The following is a 12930-nucleotide window of genomic DNA, read 5'->3' as shown; positions in this document are numbered from 1 at the left end:
TCTTACATAATTTCTCCCTGCCTCTGAGTTAGTTTCTTTGGAGAGATTGAGCAAAAGTGATTTAGCCATTTTTAAGAACACAGCTTGTAAAGAACAGCCAGTCCAATTGATGGTGAAAACTGTTCATCTTTCTGAACATCTACAGAAAGAATCTAAAGAAATGTAGAGAAAAGCAATTACTTCAAACATGAGAAGAGACACCAACCTTCTTTTTTTTTTTTTTTTTAAATATATCCAGATCGGCTAATCCTTTATTTTTAGACTACATGTATATCAACTCCTTTGCACATGCTTTTCTGTTGTGGACCTGGCTTTAAAGTTCCTGGTACAAACATTTTGGAGGGGACTTATAAAGAAAATAAAATCTAATATTGTGTTCCTTATTTAAAATAGTCAATGACTCTGCTCAGGGGTGCGTGACTGAGACTCGGATGCTCAACTACATTGTTAAAAATTTAAGCAGAATTTTACTTGAATTTTACTTTTCACTTAGTCTTGACTGACTCCTATCAGGAATTTGGGGCTGGCTGGATACCTGTTTGGAGATTAAGGTTAATTCTTATTTTCAAAATTCCAAACCTTTTAAAAATTGCTTACCAAGATGCTCACTTAAAAGCATCCACTTACAACACTAGTCTGGCACAATACTGTAGTTACAAAGTACACTCAATGAATGTCAGACACCTTTTAATGAAGCTTTGTCCTTTTTTTCTTGTTTGTTCTAAGTCAGCCTTCTTCCACTTTCTATCAGTTACTGTAAATTCCTGTTTCTCTTCCCATTCTTCTTTTTGCTTTGCTGTTGAGAAAGTTGGTACAACAATGTTCTCAAAGTCTTCACTTTCCTCTTTCGCCAGCCATCCTTGTTTTCCGTTCCAGTAGAGAGGAGAGTACCAAGACACAGCCTGAAAAAACATATCACTTCTTATTTGTATTCTTCATTTCTTCATCAAGTTAAGTGTTTATTGTAGATAAACCAGGAAGGGATAGGCACTCCAATATATTTCTAAAATGTCTATAAATAGTAATGGCAAGCATCAAATTCCAGATTTTTTTCTTTGGTCTTTGAAATCAATTTCTAGTCTTTAAATATATCTAGGGTAGAACCATCATGTAAGAGGCTTGAAATTCCACTGCTCCAATTAAGTGAATCAGACAAAGAAGAAGACAGAAGACATGACACCTTGGCAAGTTTGTCAAAGGCTGATAAGAAATCTCTTCTCCATGGCCACAGTGGATAGGACAGGAATGGACTAAAACCAAGACAGAAGATGTTCGGTTTGGGCTCTAAGAAAGGTTTTCTAACCATATGGAGAGCAAGGCACTAAAACAGATTGTCTATTACGGAAGGTCTTCCAGAATTACTTCAACAAACCCCAGCTAGGAACAATCCTGGCAGAGGTGATCATGTATCCCTTTCAGCCTCTGATTTCCTGGCTGTATGGACAATGTAATAGCAAGTATGGACAAACTGAGCTTAAAGAGAAGTAAATATGAAATGGTGATACTAGAAGTCAACATACACTTCCTAGTTTGTAAGATGTAATTTATGCTGCCTTGGGGAAGCCGTACAACTTACACTGTTTATGAAAACCACAGGTCTTTTCCTTCTGGTCACCTCTTCAAGTTTGTATAGATAAAAATGACCAAAATCATAGTTGCTACTGGATAGCTATCAGGTAAAAAAATGGTCTTGGGCTCTTTCTCATTCCCAAGTAAATAGAAGTTTGGCTAAAAAAATTCAACCTAGTTGACAAGCCAATGGCATGGGCAGCCATTGGATGAATAGCCATCGGCACAACTGGATCTTTCATGGCTGAAGTACAGTGGCAGAGGATAGGCTGGCAAATTGCATATTTGTAGCCTTGCCTTTAACTGTTGTAAGGATTTTAGCCCTTCATTCAACAAGTGTGTCATCAATCTACTGCTTTCTTCAGTCCTTCAGATCCTATTATCATCCATACTGAAGAGAAGTTAACAGAAATCACAGCTTTTCTATACTTGGATTGCTTGGACTTGATTCTACCAGGAGTTAAACAAAATCACCCTAAACTTCTGGAAGGAAGTCCAGCAAGAGAGTTGTCTGGATATGGGAACATGGTGGCTTTGCTCGGGGCACTCACTTGACCATTGGGGTCACAGAGAATGGTAGTACAGTTGAGGCTTGTCCCAGATGTCTCCAGGCCATTCCAAAGAAAATCTGAGGGAGGTCTGTGAAGCACTTTAGCATCTGCTGCCCAAACCTGCAAAGATCAAGCAGTCAGCACTTTAAAGTCAAAATGGCTCCTGGATATTTATATAATGCTGGGACTCAGTAAAAACATCAGGTTTTCCTTTTCCTTTTTGATTTCTGTAATGCTGGTCACCATTTGATCTGTGAAATCAAAGCTGAAAGAACTGTATTGCAAGACTTGCAGCTTAGTTATAGCGATTATTTTAAAGTACCTCTCCTGTGGATTAACAGAGATTAGCAAAGGCAGTTTTCAAGGTGTGATAGTAAATCCAGGACTTTTTGGTCTGGCTTGCTGAGGGTAAGATTAAAAATAGGCAGTTTCTTTTATTTGCTAAATTACCAGGGGCATTTGAAGAGATCTGTGATATCAGCTTTAAAATTCCAGTCTCTGCTTGATTCTGGTTTCCCTCTGTTCAGGGAGAAGCAGCCTCAGCTGGGGACTAGAAGTTTTTTGTACTTTTATCCTCATACAAAAGGTTTAATAATGCTGTGCTTTATAAATTGAACACAATTATCTGTGACCTTTATCACAAGCACAGCAGCAAAAGGACCTGTTACGAAAATACTTCTCTTATATAAGACAACCACAACATGCTTTTGCAAGTGTTATTCCTAAAGGATTTGTCATTTGCCATCTGTGAGAAAATGGCTCCAATCTCTTCCTGGGAGCCAAAACAATTCTCGTTCAATTCTAAAGGAAAAATACCTTGGGAAAAAAAAAAAAAAATCTCTTCCAAAAGTGCTCATCATACAGCACTTTGCCAAAGTATATTTGTGGCTTTTTCAGACATACACCAGAAGACAGCAGTGACTGTGGCTCTTCTGAGCTCCTGCCAGCTTGCATTTCCAGCTTTCTTATAGGAGGGCTCATGCAGGGCTGTCCTGAACTTGGTGGTGAACATGGACTTCTCATTGTATTCTGCGAGGTCTTGATTTTCATGTCAAAAAAAGAAAATAAGCACTGGTGGTAAAAGAGGCTTTGGGCTATACTTCAACCATCTACTCTGGCGTCTAATTTGAACATTTTGCCTTGGTTCATCTGTTGCTCTCACAGAGAGCTGGGGCCTGGAAGTCCTGCATAGCTGGCTCTCTGACACAGATGCTATTGTAAATGAATTTTAGATGCAAGAGTTGGCAACTTGAATAGAACCCTTTGAAATTAAAAAACCAGCAGAAAACTTCTGCTTCCATTTGCTGAAACAGCAACTGTGGTGAACCTTCTACCTCAGGCAGTTGTCCACCCAAAAGCCATTTAGTGATGAAGGGAACAGTAACCATGTAAATGACCTTAGTACTGATCACAGCATTTCAGAAAGGACCACTTCTTTTTTGATGGTTGGTGCTTCAAAGCCAGTTAGCTGAAATTTCTGGAGAGCTCTTCAAAGTGTCTTGCAGCCAGACAGGCAGTCAGTTCTAGAAAGACTGTGTCTGCTCTGAGTGTGGGTACAGTACTTGGTATTTTCATCCCTGAGGTTACAGGAGGCTGGCTGCAGATACTGGCAGATACTCCTTAGCTACAGCTACAACTGAGTTTTGGTCAGTTCCAAAACCACCTTTGGTTTTATTCATGTCTGACCCTTTTTCATTACCATGGATCACAGAATTATAGAACTGTAGAATCATCTGAATATTTACTGATTTTTTTAACACATCGTTCTGGCTTGACATCAAAGGAAAGTCACACCATTAGCTTCCTTTTAAAGACCATCTGGTTCCAGCCCCCCTGCCATGGGCAGGGACAGCTCCCAACAGACCAGTTTGCCCAAAGCCCCATCCAGCCTGGCCTTGTACACCTCCAGGGATGGGGCATCCACAGCTTCTCTGGGCAGCCTGCTCCAGTGCCCCACCACACTCATTGTGAAATATTTCTTCCTTGTATCTAATCTAAATCTACCCTCTTTTAGTTTAAAACAATAACCCCTATCACTAAAGACCCTAGTAAAAAGCCTCTCCCCATCTGTCTTATAGATAATCCCCTTTAAGTATTGAAAGGCTGCAAAACAGTCTCAACAGAGCCTTCTCTCCTCCTGGTTGAACAACCCCAACTATTTGACTCTTGGCATCTTAGGTCCTACCTACCTCTCTATCTCTTATTCAGGCTGACAAAAAGCTACATCTAACTCTCGGAGGAGAAGTCTATTTTGAAAAGCAGCAGCCCATGCACTGAATTTTTAACATATAGCTCTGGCATGACATCAAAGGAAAGAACATCATTTTATAGAGTGGCAAACTAAGGCACAGAGTTTCATTGTTTTGCCTGAAGTCACACAAGGCATAGTCAGGAACAAATGCTTTATGGTTTTCTCTGCTGGAAAACAGCTGTCCTCAGATGGTGGGCACAGACTAAAAAGTAATATCACTTCTTTAAAAATTCTCAGTTGAAATCCTACTACAGCAACATCTCAGAGTATGCACAAAACCATAGTAATAGAAACATTACTATGTTCCCGGAAACAGGAACTTATCAAACAAGAACTTTTCAGGATAGCTTTCCATTGCTTGGCGATATAAAATGATGGATACATGATGAAAATGCCAGGCTTGTATTGGTGGTGGACACTAACTGTTCCTTCTGAATTCATCATTATTTATGAGTGTTAGCCCTTCTGAAAATACAAATTTTGTATTTGATTGATTTGATTAAAAGTTTGATTCTGTACTGCTAGACTAAGAGAGAACCCTAGTCTGCAAGGCAGAGACTGAAGAATGACACGCAGGTTCCCCCCACTCACTGTTACAGTGGAGTTGGCTTCCATCCTGGTCTCAGGGGGAAAGCAAAACTCAGCCACTGGTTGACCTTGGATGTCCTGCTTTAAGACATAATTCCCAATGTTTTCCTCTTTTTCAGGGGAAGAGTTCAGGATCTTTATAAAATGACCATCTGGATCAACTTCAGAAATTTTCACATTTCCAATAGCACTGAAAGAAAAGAAATAGATTTGAAAGTGTAAAAGCCATTGCTTAGTTGAAAAAATACATGTTTCCAACAACTAGGCTAGATGTCAGTAATTAATGGTAAGTAAACATACCACAGGCAGAATACTTACAGTACTGCTATCTTATCTTTTATGTCATGCTTTTCAACTGATTAAAAAAAAAAAAGGCACTGAAATTAGCAGCATATTCTATTTATCTTTCACTCTTAGGTAGCATCTGTTACCAACACAAACTAAAAGATTCTCTGGGGGGCAAAAAAGTTATCAGTGTACCATTTGCTTCTTTTATTATTATTTTTTTTTTTTGGTCTAAATCTATGTAGACTACAAGCTCTAAGGCTGTCTTGTGTACTTAGACTATTACGATTACAGGGAGTTGTGTAGCCCTTTGTAAGTTTAGAAAATTCCTCCTGTTCATCAGTATACCTTACTCCTCCTGCCTCTCATTGTTTTTACCTTCCTGGAGAAAGACAGACCTCCATTATTAACTTGTTATTGTAAACTCAGGGAGGCTCTGTGCTACAAGACTGAGATTCCGTCCACCCGTTGTTTCAGAACTGCGGGATCTGTTTTGCATCTCCAGTAAGACTGGGGACTTCTTGCATGAGCAGGGGAACACTCAATCTCCCTTAAGCACTGGAAAACATATTTATTACTTGACTGTTCCTTTTAGTAGTGCACATGTCAAGAAAGTACATTTAAACACTCAGTCCCAGTCTGTAATACTCATCATAGGTCTCATTAGACAGGTTGTGAATGAAGTCTAAGAATTGTTCAGCTTTTCATGCAGCATCCACTGCAATTAATTTGATTACTTAGCATTGGTGCAGTGTCTTTTCTCTGTCTTCTATGTGTGTAATGCTTTTTCCCTTGCCGTATTTGTCTTCTTCCAGTAAGTTTAAGTCACAGATGTCTGTGTGTAGAGTAAAGGTTGACCCAACACCCCAGACAGCTTATGTGCTTGCTTAACATAGCAAAATCCTCACTGACAGTGTGACAAATTCTGCCCACCCACCCCAAATAATTCAGCTGTGCACTGCAGCATTGAGTCACACTTGCTCATGACAGCCAGGCTGCCTCCAGGTTGCTGCTGGCATTGATAGATTTGAGAGTGGAGTCTGATGGGTACCTGCCCCGTCTATGGCTAGAGAGGACACACACAGAGAGCAAAACACTTTGCTGCCTCTTCTCTCCCTGCAAACTTGGGGAACTCCAGAGTGCTCCTCTTCCCACTCAGTCCTGGACTATTAGTGCTTCATGTCAGCAAGGAAAGGCTTGAAGACAGCTTCCCAGAGACACAGAGCCTCAGAGGGGTTTTGGAAGCAAAACCAGGCAGAGGAACTGCTCACATTCAGACCGCACCTGATCCCCCCTCACTTTTATGGCTGCTTGTTTTCATCTGGCCACCAGTTTGGCACACTTCTCCTTTCTCCCTCCTCCTGGAACCACACTCTAAACTGGATCACTGAAATAACCCAGCATAAAAGGTTTTGGGAGACATTATTTTATTCAGAGACTTTTTGGCAGTCTCTGCAAGCCATCGTGTCAGTGCGGCTGAAGAGATGGCCAGCTGTACTCAATAACATTGCTAACTGCTGGTGCAGAGACTGATCCTTCATGATCTGGTTGTAAGTCATCATTTACACATGCACAAAGCAGATGTAAAATGCTATGACTTAAATCCACAGTTGATCCCTACATCATTATAGTCCTAGAACTCCAACAGTGCCTCAGGACAATGTCTATGATGGGCACAGGATAGGAAGGCACCTTTAGAATTTCATTTTTGCACTCTCTCTGTGTGTACCTGTGGCTCTTAGTCCCATGCAAAAGCCCTATATGTAACAAGAAGGAGAGAGACAGTGAGGAAACTGAGATGTTAAGGATTTCTCTAAGGACTTGTACAGCCAGCTATTCCCTGGATGGTAACAGACTTTTGTTAGTTTTACTGAAGGAATTACATCTCTAAGGAGATGTTCACTGAAGACTTTAAAGCTTTTTTTTTAGCAAGCTAGTTTACCTTTCAAAATACTGGACCAACTCCTTGGGGACTGGAGCTAAAATGCTAAAGTGCATGGAGGAGATGTCAGCGTGCATTGATGCTGTACTTACCTCTGCAGTGTGGTAATGTGGTCTGTTGGAACAGAATCCAAAATTTTCTATAATATACACAATGCTGCACATTGCGAAAGGGAAGAAAAAATGTCAGTGCTCTTGGTAGCACAGTGTGCATCAGCCATACACCTGTGACCTGCCATTAGGATGCCAGTTGCACTGGTCCTCTCTTATGTGGTAGAGGCAGCAACAGGACATTTTAAGCCTTGAAATATGCCAAGAATTAAAGTCTTTCTAAGTTCCGAAGTCTTCAAGAAAGTTACAGATTGATCTAATTAGTATGTTGGGAAAAGCTTATCTCCAGAAGTGCAAATACGTTTGTTTGTATGCCAATAGATTTTATACTAGAAGGATATGACTGGAAAAGTCCTGTAAGAAGGCTCAGATCTTTCTTTGCTGCAGGCTGGGAAATGTTGCATACATACTAGCTGTAGGCCTGGAATGCCAGGGCTCAGCTGAGATCCAGAATGCTGTACAGGTGTTCACTGAGCACATCCTCAGTATATAGCACATTCACTTAGTGCAACAGATTGATCATTTTCAATAGCCATGCACAAAATTTCAAGTATCAGCATCCACCTCTATTATTTTCTGCAAAACGGTCAACACCAAAATATACTGGCTTTAACACTGCTCAGGTACGAAGGTCAGGGAGAGGTTAGGGCAACACTGAACAACACACAGTGGCTGTCTCCAAGAATCAGTGCCAAGACCTGTGTGAGAATACTGTCAGTCTCCCTGCACACTGCTGATAGCAGCAAATTTGATGCAGCAAATCCTGATGCAGCTGAAAATCCTGGTTTCTCAGCAACCTTACATTTCTCAGTAAGATATTAGTTAACAATCTAATTAAACATATAATCTTCAAGGTGCTTTCAGCATTTTCAAATAATCTGAAAAGCAAATGAATATAAATTAAACTTGATCGTAAACACTAACACCAAAATATCCTTGTTGGCCCAAACCACATATTTCCACTGAGTTTGTGTATGCTCATACTGTGACTTCATAACAAATCAGATCTAGACATACTATTCATCAACTCTTTATAGAAGTATTACTAAATTATGTATTCACACTGTGTTCATGCTAACAGAAAAGATGTTGCATAATGCAATACCAAATTAAAAGACTGTGTATTGCATGCTACCATGTAATTGTATTTATTGAATGTGTTTTCCAGGAAAAGGTATACTCTAAATACAAAGTGAGCAGAGTTTAAAAAGTGCTAGTGTGCTGGCATGGAGGAATAACGAATCAAATGAGAATTAAAAGAATTGTTTAATTTGTGCATTTAACAAGTTTAACCACACACAAAGTGAACTGTCATTGCTTTTTTACCCTAAACAATTAGCAGAGCTAATGACTTCTCTTGCTTTTTGTATGAGACAAGATGTGATTCAGTCCCCACTGGAAAACAGTTCATGCAATACAAGGAAATGCATAAACAGGAAAGCAATCTCTTTTATCTCTTAATATCTATTTAGAGTTATTCTCCACAAGCACAGTCAAATAGTATGGTATAACTTGGTATTTGGAAACAGCTTTAGAGCTCTGATCACAACTGTGGCTTTCTTTCTGTCTTTCAAAGGTATCTTTTCATGGCTCTCCCTATGTCTTAAGAATTACACAGATCTCTTTATGGAAACATGCATGGAGTAGGTTTACAAAGACTAAGTCAATGAGGAAAATGAATACAACGTCCAGAGAATTTCAAAATGGGTGAGAGCAGGGAGAGCAGCAGGCATCAAAGAGCTGGGACTCAGGAAAGCATTCGATAAAGTGTCTCTCAAATATTATCTCCCACTGGTTTAGATATAAATACTGTCACAGGAACCATCTGAAAGACTGCAAACAAGGAATAATAATAGACAAGCGGGTTGTGTCTCATATGTTCCCTATAGGGATGACAGGTAGTTCTCATTTCATGGAGCATCTCCACTTGTGATGTGGAAGGGGGAATAAAACAGCTGGTTAATAAAATATGTAGATAACATTAAGTTGAGAGGAGAGGGTAGGGGAACACAAATGAGGACAAAAGAAATAATACAAAGAGCCCTGGAGGGCTTAGAAATATGGTTAGGAAATAAGTGAGATGCAGCTCTTGGAAAATGGTGAACTAATTCAGCAGAGAGGAAATAACATTCACCAAGACAGAGACGTATAGAGAGCAATAATGCTGAAGAAAGCTACGAGGAAGCCAATGACGCATTTGTAATCTGACAGAAGAAAAAACGCTATTACAATTTGATGGCACTGTCCATGCAGAGTAGGAAGCACAAAATGGAAGATTCGTTTTGTGCAGCTGTGGAGGAGGCAAAGTAGAAATACTGGTCCTTATGTTCACATGCACCAGTGCAGCTTCATTGACTACAAGAAAATTCCTCCTAACTGCTTCTATCTCGTGTCAGGAGTAAATGCAGGTAGACAGAGTTATCCCACTTCTAAGACAGGCAACACAGAGTTCATCCACCCCTCGTGTCTTGGCCTGAGGCACCATATTTGCAAACTCACCAATGATGCTTTGACTCGTTTTTGAGCATTACTGTGCTAGAATGTTTAGATTTAGGCTGGAATAAGACTGAAATAATATGCATTTGGTTCATTTTAGAACTTCTCATGACCAAAAAAATGTTAATTAAGAAGGAATCATAGAACAGTATAATGGTGAGGGATACTGGGGGTAACTTCAGAAAAGAGCTAAAATGCTTGTATGCAACAGATAATCATGGGGTCATGTGATAAGAATGGGTATGGCATATGGGTGGAAAATACCAAAAAGGCAAAGGCTTTATGTGGCTGAACTATCACCTATGAAATAACATTAGAAAAGGAGAAATATGTGTTGACTATTGTGAAAGCAATCTTAGCAATAAGCAAGTGCAGGCCTATCCACTGAACAATGTGGCAGGAAACATTCTGCAGGAGACAGTGTCTAAATAGGAATTAGCCTTAAAACTGGAGTTGTTAGTTATTGCCACTTCTCTCAGGGAGACGGATCTAAGATAACTGAAACCAGCTGAGAATCTGTTTTATAGGTCTTTCCCAACCCGTAGTATATGTGAAGCCAAGTTAGAGATGGCAAATGCCTTTTTGGGGTAACTATCTTCTCTGGAGACAATACTTTATTTTTAGTGGTTTTTCTAGGTTGATGTAAACTATGTACAGCCCAGTTCATTTCTCTGGCTGCCTGTCACTGCCTCATAGAACTCCACGCAGACCCTCTAAAAACCCCTGCAATATTGGTTCTACTCTTGGATTCAAAACTGGGTGGGATCAGTTGAAGACAAGGCCAAACCACCTATGAGATACAGTATTTCTGCTCCTTTTCTGGGCTGCATTCACAAAGTGTCTTTGCAACCCTAGGCAGAATAAATTAGCAAACATTGAAAGGGATATAGTTAACGATGTGTGATTAATCCTTTTCCGAGGATTAAGTCCAATTTGGGGGCAGTTGTGCCTAAAGCAGTAAGCATGATCCTTACAGTTCAAAGCCTCTGAGGTTTGCCAGTACCCTTCTGGATAATAACTCTTGTTAAAGGGTACTCAGCCTCTTGTCGAGGGTTTGCTTGAGTTTCACAGTCATTCTAAATGAGATACTGCACAAAACACCATCTCTTACCTACAGAAATAAACCAAAGGAAAGGCCTCAACTGTGCCTGTACCTGGATGCAGAGTTCTGGTAGTAGTCCTCATAAGCAGAACAGGTCCTTCCATAAGTCTTTATGCATCTGAGGCTCTGGGCAATCTTCCCTGAGTCAATAAGCAAAGGGCTGAAATAATTCTGGTGCTGTCGTGACACTGTCAATGGAAGGCTAAGGTTTCTTGGTGGAGCAGGCTCCCAGTCTGGTATTTCAGTACCATCTCTGAGCTGAGCTGATGAGCAAGCAAAAGACAAAGATACAGTGTTATGCAATATTAACAAAAAGACAAATTATGAGACTGAATTCTTTTCTTTTTTTTTTTTTTTTTTTTTGGTAACAAGTATGGCACATTTTATTTCCCCTTTGCCTCTAATTGCAAAGTGGTGCTTAGCAAACACTCTTTTCAAATCCTTAAACCTATGGCTATAAAATAGAGCACAGCTGGTAAACTGAGTATTTTGTTACTGACATGTAGATTTATTACCTCATTGGAATTACCTTGAGTAACAAAAACAACAACAACAACAAAAAACACAATTAATTTTGCCATCAGCGATATAATTGTCATCCTTCAATTTCAGTGCTGCAGGATGGCAAAGCATCAGCTGTGAGCGGATAATGAATATTTAGAGGCTCCCTTCAAATTACAAAATGAAAGTGATAACATCCCTTAATCCCCTTTATGTTCCTCTTTTCAAATATAAGTGTCCAAGAGGGACTATGAGGGACTCCCCACCCTGGCAAAGGCAGGGAGAACCAGAGAGGGAGTATGCACAGCAAACCTTTACCAAGAGAATTCCTCTCACATCCCACACCAGTGTCTCCCCAACAAACTAAATGTTTTTCAGTGCCTGTTTCTCTGACTTTGCATTTGAGATTTCTTTCAAGGTTTTATCTTACTGTATCAGAGTCCATCAGGCAACCTAGCTAACAAAATATGGTGGGACAGTGATAGCATTGATTGTCGGGGGAAGAGCAGTCCCTGAGCTCATCTTAGCTCTGAAATGACTGGGGCACAAACCAAGATTGTGGGGCCAAGTGTCTGGGTAAAACAGCATCCCCACAATGCAGATCAGCTTCACCAGCTCACTGTGAGTGTTGTCTCTAACTACACAGACATCATTACTTTTTCCATATGAGTTTTTCTCTATGTTACAAAAAAACAAGGTGTTCGAAATGCTGTAGTCCCTTCTCCCTCTGCATTTCACCATGGTGTGGCAGTGGCACAGCATCGGACACTCTTCCAGTGCCATTTGTAATCCCTTCCTTTGGGACACTCAGGGGAGCACAGCTCCAGCCCTGGGACAGTGGTGCTGGTTGACCTACCTGTGGCAAATGAGCAGTTAGTGGCAGCCAAGCATAACAGCACTGGAGTAATAAGGAGGTGAAATGCTACAGCATTAGCAGTCTAAAGAGAAAGCTACAGCTCGCATACAGTTTAACAGAGTGTGACTTTGGTTGAGGATGAACCGAACTAGGAAACATTAAAGTATAGCATTGGGGCATGTAGTGGCAGGGAAATAGCACACAGGGCAATGAGCTCTTGAAGCTGGGAACTAGAAATGCTGGGCTTTGTTATTTTGGGCTGCAGTCTTTGCTAAATCAAACATTCAGAGTGGTAGCTGAACTGGCAGCCACAAGGGGAGCAGACTGTGTTGAAGCTGCTTTTCACTGATGTGTCAACAAGCCAGTCTGTTCCTGAGATCAGACTGACAGTTGCTTTTGCTGTTGCTAGGATGTGGCACCCTTAAAAGGGGGCTTTTGGGGAGCTGGGGGCAGGGCTGAAACCTTTGAAATTCAGTAGGATCAGTTGACTAAGTGGCTTATGCTCTTTTGGAGACTTCTGTCTAAACTGTGGTAGCAATCAGCACTCAGCAGTGAAAAACATGCTGTAGTGGAAGGTTCCAGGAGAGCCTCTCTTGGGCAAAGTTTGCTCTCCTGTGGCACCTTGAACTTCAGGAAACCCCAGCTCCATCAGTCTTCGAGCTGCCCAAAGTAGCTCACC

The 12930-nt window shown here is 40.6% G+C and overlaps 1 protein-coding gene across 5 annotated transcripts in view; it reads right to left on the bottom strand.

The window, feature by feature from the left end:
• Positions 1-12930, bottom strand: part of LMNTD1 (lamin tail domain containing 1) — a 217716-nt gene that overhangs the window by 38202 nt on the left and 166584 nt on the right. For 4 of the 5 annotated variants that reach the window (XM_021274794.4, XM_072042025.1, XM_072042024.1 and 1 more), the window contains 4 exons: positions 10947-11157; positions 4963-5149; positions 2121-2240; positions 685-902 (listed from right to left, as the gene is read on the bottom strand). In XM_021274794.4, coding sequence (XP_021130469.1) covers positions 685-902; positions 2121-2240; positions 4963-5149; positions 10947-11157 — 736 coding nt within the window. The remainder of the gene's footprint in view (positions 1-684; positions 903-2120; positions 2241-4962; positions 5150-10946; positions 11158-12930) is intronic. The other variant, XM_072042043.1, reaches the window with a different exon arrangement.

Source organism: Anas platyrhynchos, chromosome 1 (assembly GCF_047663525.1).
Source record: "Anas platyrhynchos isolate ZD024472 breed Pekin duck chromosome 1, IASCAAS_PekinDuck_T2T, whole genome shotgun sequence".
NCBI lineage: Eukaryota > Metazoa > Chordata > Aves > Anseriformes > Anatidae > Anas > Anas platyrhynchos.
The sequence above is the reverse complement of the archived record's forward strand: the minus strand, read 5'-3'. Positions and strand labels throughout refer to the sequence as shown.